A 12,284-nucleotide genomic window follows, 5' to 3' on the forward strand; every position below is an offset into this window, starting at 1 on the left:
CCAGGCGTTCCTGGCTGGGAGCCCAGAGCACTCTTTTGTAATCACAACATGATCTCTTGTGCTGAGCAGAGAAGCCCAAGCCGGCAGGGAGAGGCCGACAGGCCCGGCTCTGGTGGCTCCAGCTTCCCTACAGCTCTGGCTCCGGGGGCTGCTTTGGAATTCTCTCGGTGCCTGCTATTTCCATGCATTTGGCTGTGAGTGGCACCTCTTCTTGGGCAGAGGGCTTCTAGAGGATGGGAGGGGGTTGAACTACTAAGCAGCCATGTTCTGGAGACAGCTGGTGACAGCTGGGCCCGGGAGGAAGAAGGCCATGATGAGGCAGGTGGTGGACTGGGCAAGTCACTGGGCCAAACACAGACTCTGAAGCCAGACAGAAAAGGACCTCAGATCTTGATGCAGAGATGTAGTTTGCCTAGAGTAGCTGCCGGCAGGAGCTGCTATGACCTGCTGCTCTGCTGCCCATCAGCCAGCAGCTCAGACCTGGAGGGTTGGCTGAGCCTGTGGGAGCAGCTCTCTCCTACAGACTGGGCACAGGCCTAGGGTGTGGGGTCCAGAGCCTGGGAGTCCAGAACCAAGTTGAGGCCTGTGTTTTTTGTGTGTGTGGTTCTAGATTTGGGAAGCAAAGTCCCCCCCCCCCCCGACCTCCTGAATCCCCTGGCAGCTTCCCAGTCATGGCGGGTTCTGCTGCCAGAGCCATTTTTAACTCCCATTCCAGGCTGTGCTCACAGTAGAACTCCCTGGAGAGCCAGGGGGAGGGGCAGCCTGCTGCTGGAAGCAAAGGCCCTGGGTATGAAGCCCTGACCTGAGCCTCCTGAGGAGGCAGACTAGTAGACAGACCTCTTTGGTGGAATGGGGCCTTCTATAGGCCATCTTCCTAAGGAACCCCCTTCACCTTCCTCGTGCCTTAACTTGGGGATATGACATGTTCCTTGTGTGGGGATGTGAAAGTTAGGTCATTGGTAAGCTTGGGTTCCTTGTCTTCTGTAGGGGCCTCACAGAGCCGAGTCCACAATGCGCAGGCATGAGGAAAAAGATGCCGAGTTGGACCGTAGGATAGTTGCCCTGCGCAAGAAGAACCAGGCCTTACTGCGCAGGTACCAGGTGAGTAGGCTGTAGTGGCTGAGGGGGCTCCTGTCCCTGGGTGCCCTCAAAAGCCTATTTGATTAGCGGGTTCTTTCTGAGGGTTCTAGACCATGTCTCTAGGTTCTGGCTCAGGGTTTGGGTGGACAGTCTGTCTCAGAGACATGGTCAGAGTCTTGGGCTCTGGTGATATGGTGCCTCTGCTCCCTGGTGTCCCATTGGTGTTTCTCTGTGTAGGCCTGTCAGCGTCTGTGTGTCTATGAGCCTGGGGGGCCGTGGCCTTGCTGACCCCAGGCCCTCCCACAGGAGATCGAGGAAGATCGTCGCCAGGCAGAGCAGGGGGGCATGGCTGTGACCACACCGGGGCTCTTCCAACCCGACTGTCTCACAGTCACCATCAGCCAGGTTCCTGGTGTAAGTCTCACCCTGGAGACAGACAAAATTGAGGCCTGGTCCATGCCTAGGGTGTTACAACTACCCCACTTTCTCCTATGTGCCTTTCTGGGTGCCCCCAGCAACAGGCCCCCTCAACAATCAAGTATTGCTCTCCTCCCCCGAAGGCTGCAGATGAAAGGCCACCAAACAGAAACCGTTTTACAGTCTTTTCCAGTCTCAAGGCACTGTACATATGCCCTAAGGTACAACCCCAGCCCTGAGGCTGAAACCTGCAGGAAGCAGAGGACAGAGAACCCTGTGCTGAAAGCAAAAGAAACAGTGTCCTAGAGATAAGGCTGTATTGTCTGTGAGCTCTGGATTTCTCAACTCAGAGATGACAAGCCCTTGTGGCATCTTGGACCCTTGGGTTGGCTCTGAATAACTAATGCCATTGGCATGTGGACTCCTGAAAGGTCAAGCTTCTCCATGGGCATTCCAGAGAGGGCTAGGGCTAAAACCCAAACCTAGGAACCCCCTGCCCAGCACCCAGCACCTAGCACCCAGCACCTGGTCCTGCCCAGGACTACCCATGTGGCCTGAAGACACAGGTGTCTCACTCTGCAGGAGAAGAGGGTGGTCAGCAGACACTGGGCCAGGGTGCCCTCTTCACCTGGAATGACTGAAGCACTGACAGATGATGATGCTGCAGACTCGCCGGGCACTTTCTGTATGGAGGACCGGGTGGAACTAGCTGTGACCATGGAAAACAAAGCCAGGGTGAGCAGCTGGAGCTTCCAGACCCCAGGTACATGGTCTCCTATCCCTTGGCTCGGTCATGATGCCCATCTACACCCTCTGCAGGCCAAACGGATCGTAAGCGAAAAACCCACCACCCAAGCAAGGACCCCAAGGGCAAAGGGGACATCTGGAGGAGGCCGGGGCCAGAGTTTGCCCCTGCAGATGACTTCCAGCACAGATTCATCAGGGAAGGTATATCTACAAGAAGGGGTAGGGACACAAATCAGCAATCCCCATTTGGAGGAGGCAGAGAAACTAAGACACACATGTCCCTTGCCTGGGGAAACCGGACCTAGGCACCACCTTTGAGAATTCTCATGCTCTCCCCTCCTCTGGTTTATATCCACTTTGGATGCACTTTGCTGTGAAAAATGGTTTAAGTCAGAGATATGATCCAGCCACGATAAGACCCATGACTCAACCCCAAAGGTGTCAGAGGGATGTGTAGGCGACTGGCTATGTGCCAGCTGTGGCCTCTAGGTGGCAGCAGCCCCTTGGAATTGCTCTTGATCTTGCTCAGCCTGTGGGTGCCCCTCCAATATATCTAGGGCCAGTCTACCCATACCAACAACTAAGAAAGGAGATACCTCCTTTTACAGATAAGGAAATGATGCACACAGAGGTTAAATTACTGGTCCCAAACTGACAGCTAATAAGTGTCTGGATGCAAACAGTCCATAGCAAGCACCGCATGCTGGAGATGAGACTATATACAGGGATGAGGAGACCTTTGAGAGAGGAAGGGCTTAGCAGACTCCCTGGAGCTCCACTTGAATCCTTTCCCTACATCTTCCCCACAAGCCTAAGTGTCTTTCCCTTGCAGGGTGTTCTGGACCCCCGGAGTCCAGGAACAGTCCCAGGCCCACCTCCCCAACAGCCCCTGGGACTGCCCCCAGAGGCCAGCTGGGACTACATGCAGTGGAAACAGGAGAGAGAGCAGATTGACTTGGCCCGCCTTGCCCGGCACAGAAATGCACAGGGTGACTGGAGCCGCCCGTGGGACCTGGACAAAGCCAAGCCCATGTGGGTGGCATGGCTGAGCAGCTTGCTGAGCCATTGTGATTGTGGGACCCGGGTAGGGCTAACTATGGGTGCTTCTTGGAGGGAGAGGACCTGCCTTGGACCTCTGGTCAGACCTTGGGCCAAGGGTTCTGTGTGCCCCCTCTACCACCTTTGTGCCCTGAGCTCTGCGGGAGGCAGTATCAGTGTGGGGCCTGATGCAGCCTCTGTCCACATTGCCACAAGTGACCTAATGCCCTCCTCTGTCTAACACAGGCAACAGGACTGCAACAAGCAGAGAGACAAGGATTCAACCACAGGCAGAAAGGGTGAGCCAATATCTACCTCATGTCCAGTGCCTTGTTTGTTTGTTTGTTTGTTTGTTGAGACATTCTCAGCCCAGGCTGGCCCACAACTCATGAGTCTCCTGTCTCATGTAGGAGACTCTCTTTTCTGTCTCATCAAGGATGAAAGGGGACACGGAAAAAAATATCTTCCTTTCCTTTCTTCCTCTCCTGCACTATTTGATCTCTCTTGTGTCCTTTGAGCCACAGCTCAGTCTGTGGCTAACCCGGGTCTTTTCAGACTCTGGTCCTTGTAGGGGTAAAAGTCCGAGTGGTCCTCCCTGGCTTGCTGTGGGAACCAGTCCTGTGGACTTCTGGTGCCTTCCTTCCTCATATACAGAACCTGGGAGCTAACAAGTTGGCTAAGTCACCTATCTGGGGAGTGGAAAAAAAGTCCAGGACTGCAGGCCAGACCAGGCTTTTCTTGGGAGGTGGCTCAGACTTTGGGGGAGGTAGGAGATCTCCTAACGGAATTACCACTGGTAGCTTTTGGGGGATAGAGAACTGCTCTTTCTGTTTCAGATCCTTTGACATCCCCATTTCCTTTGTCTCCCTCTAGGTCCTAGGACCCCCCTATCCATGGATGGAAAACGTGAGTTTGGGAGAGGAAAAGGAGCAGGGTTGCTTCAGCTGGCGAAGGCATTTGCTATGGCCCTCTGTCCTCTGTGTCTTGCAGGTCGGGGTGGACAATCTGGAAGACCCTCGGTGACATCCACCATAGGCAGCAAAGCCCAGGGGAAGGACAGGCTGACTGGCAGGGCCCGAAGGTAACAGGTGACAGGGTACAAAATCAAGGCAGGCATGTAGGTGTCCTCATTTCCCGGACTCTGCTTCATCCCCAGGGCCCCTGCTTCCTGGCTTCTTGCTGTCTGCTACAGGTTAATGAGATACTGAGAAAGGCCACCAGTATAGGTGGTGGCTGTGAGAGCCTGGTGCCCAGAGACTGTGGTAATTACAACAGCTCACTTCCTCTGGGATGTGAGGTGTGCCTTTCCCAGGCAGGGCGCGCAGGGGCATGCCTGGAGTCCCCATGGATCTCATGATGCAACAGGCTTGGCAATAACAGCAGCTGGGGACCCAGGACGGGTGTGCAGAGGAATTGGCTATATTCGAGAAGAAAGATCAGGCTGGCAGGGAGGGGGCATCCTGGAGCCTTATTGTGGCTCTGGCCTCACTCTGAAACCATTGGGCTTTAGCTTTTCTCTGGGGTACACGGGCTCCTGGTTGTGAAGGGGGTTACCTGAAGCAAGGTGGACTTGGCACAGGCCCTGCCACTTGCTGTGTTTCTACAGGTATGACATGAAAGAAGACGAGGAGCTGCAGAGCCAGGAGGTGGGTACCTAGGCATAGGATAGGACAGTCTGGGGACAGGAGCCCCAAATTTGTAGTCAGTTGGGCTATTCTTTTGCTTCAGGGAAGCCAGAGCACCACGAAGACTTCCAATGCAGAGAACGAGTGTGTACAGAAGCAGAGTGAAATGGAACCAGGCAGACAGGAGACCATGCCTGCAACCAGTCCAGCTCTGGCCTCCCCAGAGGGGCTAAAAGGGGAGTCAGGAACCTCGACAGCCAGTGTGGCCCGAGGCTCCCCACAAAATTCTGACTTGGCTCCCCTTGACCTCTCTCTAGGAGGAGCTAGCAGCCCCAAGCCTGAAAAAAGCGCCCGTGGACTCAGTCCAAAGTGTGGGGCTCCGCAAAGTCCAGTACCATGGCCAGATGGCTCTAAGCAGCAGACCCTAGCATGGAATGACCACCAGCCTGGGTCGGAAGGCCACACTTGTGCTGAGTCACAGAGAGAAGCAGAGGCCTCAAAGCCCAAAGAGGTCAGGGCTGGTAAAGGTGGGGCCCAGCAGAGTCTGGCACCGAGAAGCAGGCCACCCAGAGGAATTGGCCAAAGGGCAAGAGGCACAAGCGGAAGAACCAGGGCAGGAGGTCCTGGACTTGCAGGAAGATGGTGAGCAAAGCTCATGAGAGTTGGGGAGCCAGGCTATGGAGGGGAGAACTCAGTCAAGAGTCTTCTGTGTGGCAGGAGTCTGGCTGCTGGTGGCTTGTACTTTTTTGGTCCAGCAGTGTGGCAAAATTCCGCAGGGACACCATGTGGGGGGCTCTTATGTACATCTCTCTATATAAGTGGGATTTTGACCTGTAGGCAAGGCCCCTGGTGTATTTTCCAGGCTGGGATTTCTTATCCAAAGATGGCACCCCTGGTCTGGGCCTACTGCTTTCTAGGATAGGCCTTTCCCACAAAGCAAGAGTCAGTAGTACCCCAGAATGTGGGGCCTCCCTGCTCCTTGTCCTTCCTCATTGCCAGGTCTCCCTCCCCAGTCACAGCCTTCAGACTCCTCAGCTCTGGCAGTCTCAAAGCTGGTGTGGCCAGCCCAGCCCCTCTCTTATACCTGTGCCTTCATCTAATTCACAGTCCTGTTCTTCCAAGATGGCCAAACCCAGGTTTCAACAATTGCCTGAGGCCCAGAGAAAGTGGGTTGAGGCTCACGACAACAGGAGCAAGGTTGGAGTGGAAGAGTAGGACCCAAGGCTTCTTGGGGGAAAGGAGGCATTGGAGGGCCTCTTCTCTGAACTGGGCTAGGCTTCTCTTGTCCATGGCCACAGGAGAATGGGAGAGCTCACTGGCAGGTACTGAGCCTGCCTCTTCTATATCCAGATCAGACATCATGGGTTCCCTGAATGGACCCTGCAGCCCAGGGCCATTTCCTGACCTCTCTTCCTTCTGCATTTCCCCTCACCAGGGCCATGCAAAAGCAAGCACACAGACAGAGATAGAGGAATAGCAACCTCAGCTAAGTACGACATCAGGATGTGTCGTTTTTCACTTGTCTCCATGCAGGCCCCTCCCATGAGGCCCACGTCTGGTGAATTATCCAGACTCTGCACAAGCTGTGGCTTCCTTTCAATACAACAAACATTTCCTGAGCATCTTCTCCCAGTAATCTAGATAGTGGGCGAGGGTGACTCTGCCAGCAGGAGGGAGGGAAGAAACTCAGGCATCCAGCTCAAGGCTGAATGGCAAGTACTGTTCTCATCTGTAGATGCCTGGCAGCCCTAGCTATGATGAGGGTAAGAACCTGAAGAGACCCATCCCATCTTTGCTCCCCCTCTTTTGATATGGCCTGTGCCCCTTGCTCCCAGGCCCTTACCTGGACAGCTCCATGCAGGCCCCCTCTTCCTCTCTACAAGGGTGTGTGTGGGGGTCTCACATAATCCTCTGAAAATGTAAGGAAAGCCTACATCATCTCCATCTTCACACAAGGGGCCTGAAACGTGTGTTCCTGTCCTGGCCTTCCTTCCTGGCTCTTGGTTCCATCTATTCCCTCTACTCAGGTGAATCTTTAAGCAGGTCAGGTTGATTAGAGACTTCTCACACTTTCATGTGGCTCTGCAGTGCAGGTTGAACTCAGTGGGTTTGAAGAAGGTCTGGAAGTTTGCATTTCTAATAAGTCTCAGGTGAGGGATGCATGGCTGCTCTTCTTTTTTTTTTTGTTTTTTGTTTTTTGGCCTGAAGAACCCTTTGAGGAGTTGTGTTCTGGAGTGGGGTGTGTGAAGCATTAGGGTTAGAGCCAAGTCTAGCAGGAGCTAGGGGAGTGCTGCCCCTGCCAATGGAAGAGGCTTCCCGTCTTCAGAGGCTCCTGCGGAAGAGTCAAGAGCCATTGGGCAGTGGGCAGTGGAGTCAACTACAGTGTATCAAAAGGAAGCTGGCCAGGGAGGGGTGTGACTGGATGAAGGGGGTGGGCGGGTCAGCGGAAGTTTGGAAAGGCATAAAAACATCCCTGTGCATGTGAGACATGCCTAGGCCAGAGTGAAGGATCCAAATTCAAGTTTTTATCCTGCCTTCCAGAAGTCTCAATCTCAAGGTCTTTGGAGTGTGACACAGGCCCTGGAGCTCGTGACTGCTAAAAGATGGGACTAGAACAGAGCATGTCCAGACAGAGCTCTTGAGTTCAGATACTGCAAGAAATGATTGTGACAAGGATGTGAATTCTTGGTTGGTGGTATAGATTGGTAGAGCTCATTCTCAGCATACATGAGCCACTGGGTTCAATCTCTAAGATCCTCAAGACAAGGGAGAGAAAGGGAGAGAGAGAGAGAGAGAGAGAGAGAGAGAGAGAGAGAGAGAGAGAGAGAGAGAGAGAGATTCACAATTGCCTCCCACTGGATGCAAGACATGTTTGACCATGGGCTGAGGATATAAAAATTTGGTGGGGTTCTGGCTCAGTCCTTACAAAGTGACTTAAGCAGGAGAAAGAGCTGGCAAGAAGGACTGAGAGGGCACAGGGCTTTTCTTCATGGGCAACAGCCATCAAGTAGACCATTGGGGGATGCAGTCCTAGGGACTGGAGAGAATGGAAGCCCGGAAGCCCGACACAGGAAGCCTGCAGTACTAGCAATGACACCAAGCTTTTCCTGGGAAAGGGGAGCTCTTCTCCCGGAGAAGATAAGGGTGACACCTCCCAGCTCTCCGTCCAGGTGTGGCCATCCTGCTCTATTACAGAGTCAGCTACGGAGCAGGAGAAATCTGTCAGCTGTTCCTCTAGTGTCTACAAAGAGCTGGTTGGGACTCTTCCTGGTCATTTTGTCTGACCCAGAGCTTTCCCTTAGGAAGCCCTCTTCTCTCCAATGACCAGAAAAGACTACCCTTTAAAAGCAGCAGTTGTCATTAAACACAGCTCTGGGGAACCAGATGCAGGGATGGAAGGAGCCGAGCAAAGTAGGAGGGCCTAGTAGGGAGAGGACGAGAATCTTACACAGAACCTTGAAACAATGAGGGCAGAAGGAAAATGGAGACCATACTGTAAGAAAGGTTCGAGTTTTGATTCCAGGCACCGTGGTAGAGTAGAACACACCTTGGAGTCTGAGAGACTAAATATGAACCCTGCATCTCCCATCCACCTTGGGCAACTTTAACCTTTAAAAACCTCAGTTTCCTTGTCTGCAAAATGAGGCTTGCAGTTCGACTTTGAAGGGGGTTGCAGAGAAAGCTAGAGTGTGCAAAATATACCTACACTCTGCAGACTCTGGGAAGGGTAGCCTGGTGCACAGAGAAGATACTGAATAAATGAAGTAGACGTTTGATACGATGTCAATGTCTGCTTGTTTTTGGTCATTTTTATTTTCCTTTTACTGGGGACCAGCACTCTCTCAGGGAAAGGATGGCAGTTTCGTTTCGTTATTTTCCTCTAGAAGCCCACCCTGCTTGGGGGCTTCCTCCGAGTTTTCCAAAATGAAGTTCTGCCACCCAAATGAGCCAATGACTGGTTTTCTTATGGCCAACCTCAGCTGTTTAAAACAAACCACAAGTTTGGAAGACTGGACCACTAGTTAACTCCAGCCCTGGTCCTGCCCTCAGGGATAAGAATTACAGGAAAAAGATGGCACTGTCCTTACAAACACCAGGAAATGGCCAAATTTTCCATATGACTGCCTTTTCTGGGAGTGGGGGCTATACCTGGGTGGGGGTTGTCGAGAGAATAGAGAAAACAAAGGCATTGCCATTTCATACCGTGTCATTTATCAGTGTCCACCAGCATCTCCTTCCAAGTCAGGGTTATCTGGGCTACCGAGGAAGTACAGATCAGGTGGCCATGGTCTTCCCACAGAGGCAAAATTCAGGGCTGGGAGCCATGAAGAGGAGAGCCAGGCAGCAGAAAGTGGAGACTGTGGCTGCTTTCTCTCAAGTCTGCTGCACCTACGTCACTGGCTCTCAATAAGCATCCACTTGACGCCAGGGAGGTGAAATAACGCAGACCTGGCACCAGAAAGAACAAGTGTGGCACCTACTGCTCCTTGTAAGGACTGGCTGGAGAAGCAGCAGGCCCCAGGGCAGGAGGTGAGGCAGAGGGAGGAGGCTCTCAAGCCTACCTCCATCTTAACAAGCTCTCCAGGGCAAACTGTCAAAAATAATGGACAGTGTAGGCTTTTTCCTTTTTCTTATAAACTCCGGAGACAGAGTGTTTCCTCTCCCTCGAGCAGGGCAGCTGACTCCAATGAAGCAAAAGGGCCAAAAGTCACACTGATAACCAGCTAGCAAAACAGAAAGATCCCCAAGGTGGAATCAGAAAGTCTGGGCCTGGCTCTTCAACTTCAGTGTGTACTACAATCACCTGTGAAGCTGGTTTTTTGATTTTTGAGTTTTGTTTGTTCTTTCTTAAATTTTTTGTTTGTGTTTTTGACCACAGGGTTTCTCTCCCTCTGTAGCCCTCGGGATCAGTCTGACCTCAGAGTCAGAGATCTGCCTGCCTCTGCCTCGGGAGTGCTGGGATCAAAGGCGAGCTCCTCGGCTGCCAGTACCACTTGGCTAGAAAACTGGTTTTAAACAAAAGGCCTGCCTCCACTCCCCGAGGCAGCTTTTCATTTGGTCTGGGATGTGGCCCACAGTGTCATAGTTCTACCCGTTTCTCAGGTGATGCAGACGCTCTTGGTCTGGGAGCTCCTGCCATGTTCGCTGGCCTTCCCTTTGCATTTCTTTCCATGCATCATTTTTTTTTCTACCACAGGAATGGATATTCCCTTGAAAACAGATTACTTCATGTGTATGTACCGTCCTTTTATTCCCAAGGCCTTACAGCTCTTCACGCCCACTGCCTCCATTTGCTCTCATGATATCCCATTTGGCTGGCAGAAGAGGCCAAGGCCTTTTCCATGCTACCGATGAGTTGTCAGGTTTCTTAACTTCCTGTTCAGGGGTCACTTCTGAGAACACACTGCCTTTGTACCCAGGTCCTGGTCATGCCATGAGCTGACTACACCTCAGACATCGGCTCCTGTAACTTTTGTTACAATACACAAATTATTTTGTATGTGTATGGTTGTTTTGCCTGTGTGCCTGTCTGTGTACCATGTTCATGACTGGTGCTTGTGGAGCCCATAAGGGGGTGGGGGATCCCCCAGAAATAGAATTACAGACAATTGTCAGCCACCATGTGGGTGCTGGGAATGGAACCTTGGTCCTCTGGAAGAGCAGCCAGTGCTCTTAACTACTGAGCCATCTCAGCCCTGCTTCTGTAACTTGACACTTCCCAGCAGGCACCCAAGGTGGCTTCTAGCACGGGGTGGGGGGGGGGAGATCTTATCTAATGCTATGAGCACGGAGGGAGCAGAAGGTCTATTTAAAGAGAAATCATTTCTGATGAACACAGTTGCTTTTTTTTGACAAGTTTGTTTTGAGAATTTGGAGTTTACTTGGCACACTCTAGGCGCTCAATAAACACTAAATAGTAATGGTTTGTGGAAAATATTCCTGAGGATATTAAACAGAATCTTGCTGCTGGTATAAAAACTAATGGCTGAAAATAGGAAAATGGGGCTGTTTAGGCAATAGAGCATGACAGCTGTGGGCAAGAAGTGTGTGGTGATTTTCTGGTCCCTTTCTTGTAACTTAACCAATGCTTCCAGAACTGACTAGGACCACCAGAACTGGCTCAGCAAGGGTGCTCATGACCTACCAGGTAACTTAAGTGTGAGAGGGACCACAGGGCACCGGGTTTGGTGTGACAATGGACATCCTAATACAGTTGGGGTGTGTGGCAAAGACAGGCTTTGTTTGTTTTTTGATGAGCTACTGGAGGGGATGAAAATCGTAACACGGGCTCTCTGCAGCAGAAAACCACAGGTTACGTCTGTGAGGGAAACAGATGTGACCAAAAACCTGTCAACAGTGCAGCTATTTTTGTAGCTCTCCATTAAGGCTGGGGCAGAGGGGACAATGAAAGGCTCACAAAACCTATGCTCCACCCACACGGATGACAGCATGGACTTCTGGTCCCTGGATGAGACTGGAGGGTCAGACCCAGGCCTGTCAACATGGAAGTAAAGAACTGTTCAGCCAGGCCAGTGCAGCTATAGTTTGAATGAGACTACGGGCTGTGGTGCAGGTTCCATGAGGGGACCATTACAGAGACACCATGATAATATGTCATTACATCCATCATGGTGACCACCCAGGTGATCAACAGACTCTGAGGACCCAGTGCTCCATGCCAGGCACTGAGTTGGCACCGGTCATGAGAAATGAGCAAAGCCGCTGCAGCCCTTTCCTCCCTAGAGGGAGGCCAATTAAACAGTACAGCTGTGGCCCTTTTGTTACTGAATTGCAATTCCAGAAATACCTCCATTTTCTGCAGACAGGAAGAGAGGACAATTATTACCCTTCTAAATAGCTGCAGTGGCCCTAAAGCCACCAACCTTTCAGTGCTCCTTAGAGCAGCATGTAGGAACAAGTAGATGTTCTGCCTCCAGCATTTCAAAACAGGATATAAATACTCAACTACAGAACACACCAGCTTAGAATTCCCCAGTGAAAACTGAAAAACAAGGTAGACAGAAAAGCTTCCCAAAGCGTGGTGCCATACCATGTAGCCATTAGTGGGGGAAACAATGCTGTTTAAGGCTTCAAGAGAACCCACTTCTCTGTACCTGAGCATCCACAGAGGAAAGAGAAAGATGCAAGCTTATCCCAAGGGCTTACTGACCCCAGACTTTCCGAACCTGATTCTTTTTTTTCCTTCGAATTCAAGCTGCCAGGGAATGAATAAACATGGTAACTTTCAATTTAAGCAGACACCTAGGGATCGTCCCAGTGCAGAGCAGTTAAAGGGAAAATCTCTAATGCCCTTTGCACAGACCTCCCAGGCTTAAAAACATGGACAGTTTTGCTCCTTCCCAACATTTGCATAGA

General features: G+C 51.8%; 1 protein-coding gene across 1 annotated transcript; it reads left to right on the forward strand.

Annotated features, from left to right (window-relative positions):
* The first annotated feature begins 33 nt into the window (after positions 1-33).
* Ccdc9b (coiled-coil domain containing 9B) lies at positions 34-8,690 on the forward strand. The gene is given in 13 exon segments (XM_027422195.1): positions 34-95; positions 97-141; positions 143-194; positions 988-1,101; positions 1,387-1,494; positions 2,080-2,232; positions 2,317-2,445; positions 3,077-3,276; positions 3,529-3,581; positions 4,156-4,188; positions 4,273-4,363; positions 4,889-4,928; positions 5,011-8,690. Coding segments are annotated over 13 exon segments (1,608 nt in total). The 5' UTR covers positions 34-48; the 3' UTR covers positions 5,554-8,690.
* Positions 8,691-12,284: the final 3,594 nt, after the last annotated feature.

This window comes from Cricetulus griseus, chromosome 6 (assembly GCF_003668045.3).
Source record: "Cricetulus griseus strain 17A/GY chromosome 6, alternate assembly CriGri-PICRH-1.0, whole genome shotgun sequence".
Lineage (NCBI taxonomy): Eukaryota > Metazoa > Chordata > Mammalia > Rodentia > Cricetidae > Cricetulus > Cricetulus griseus.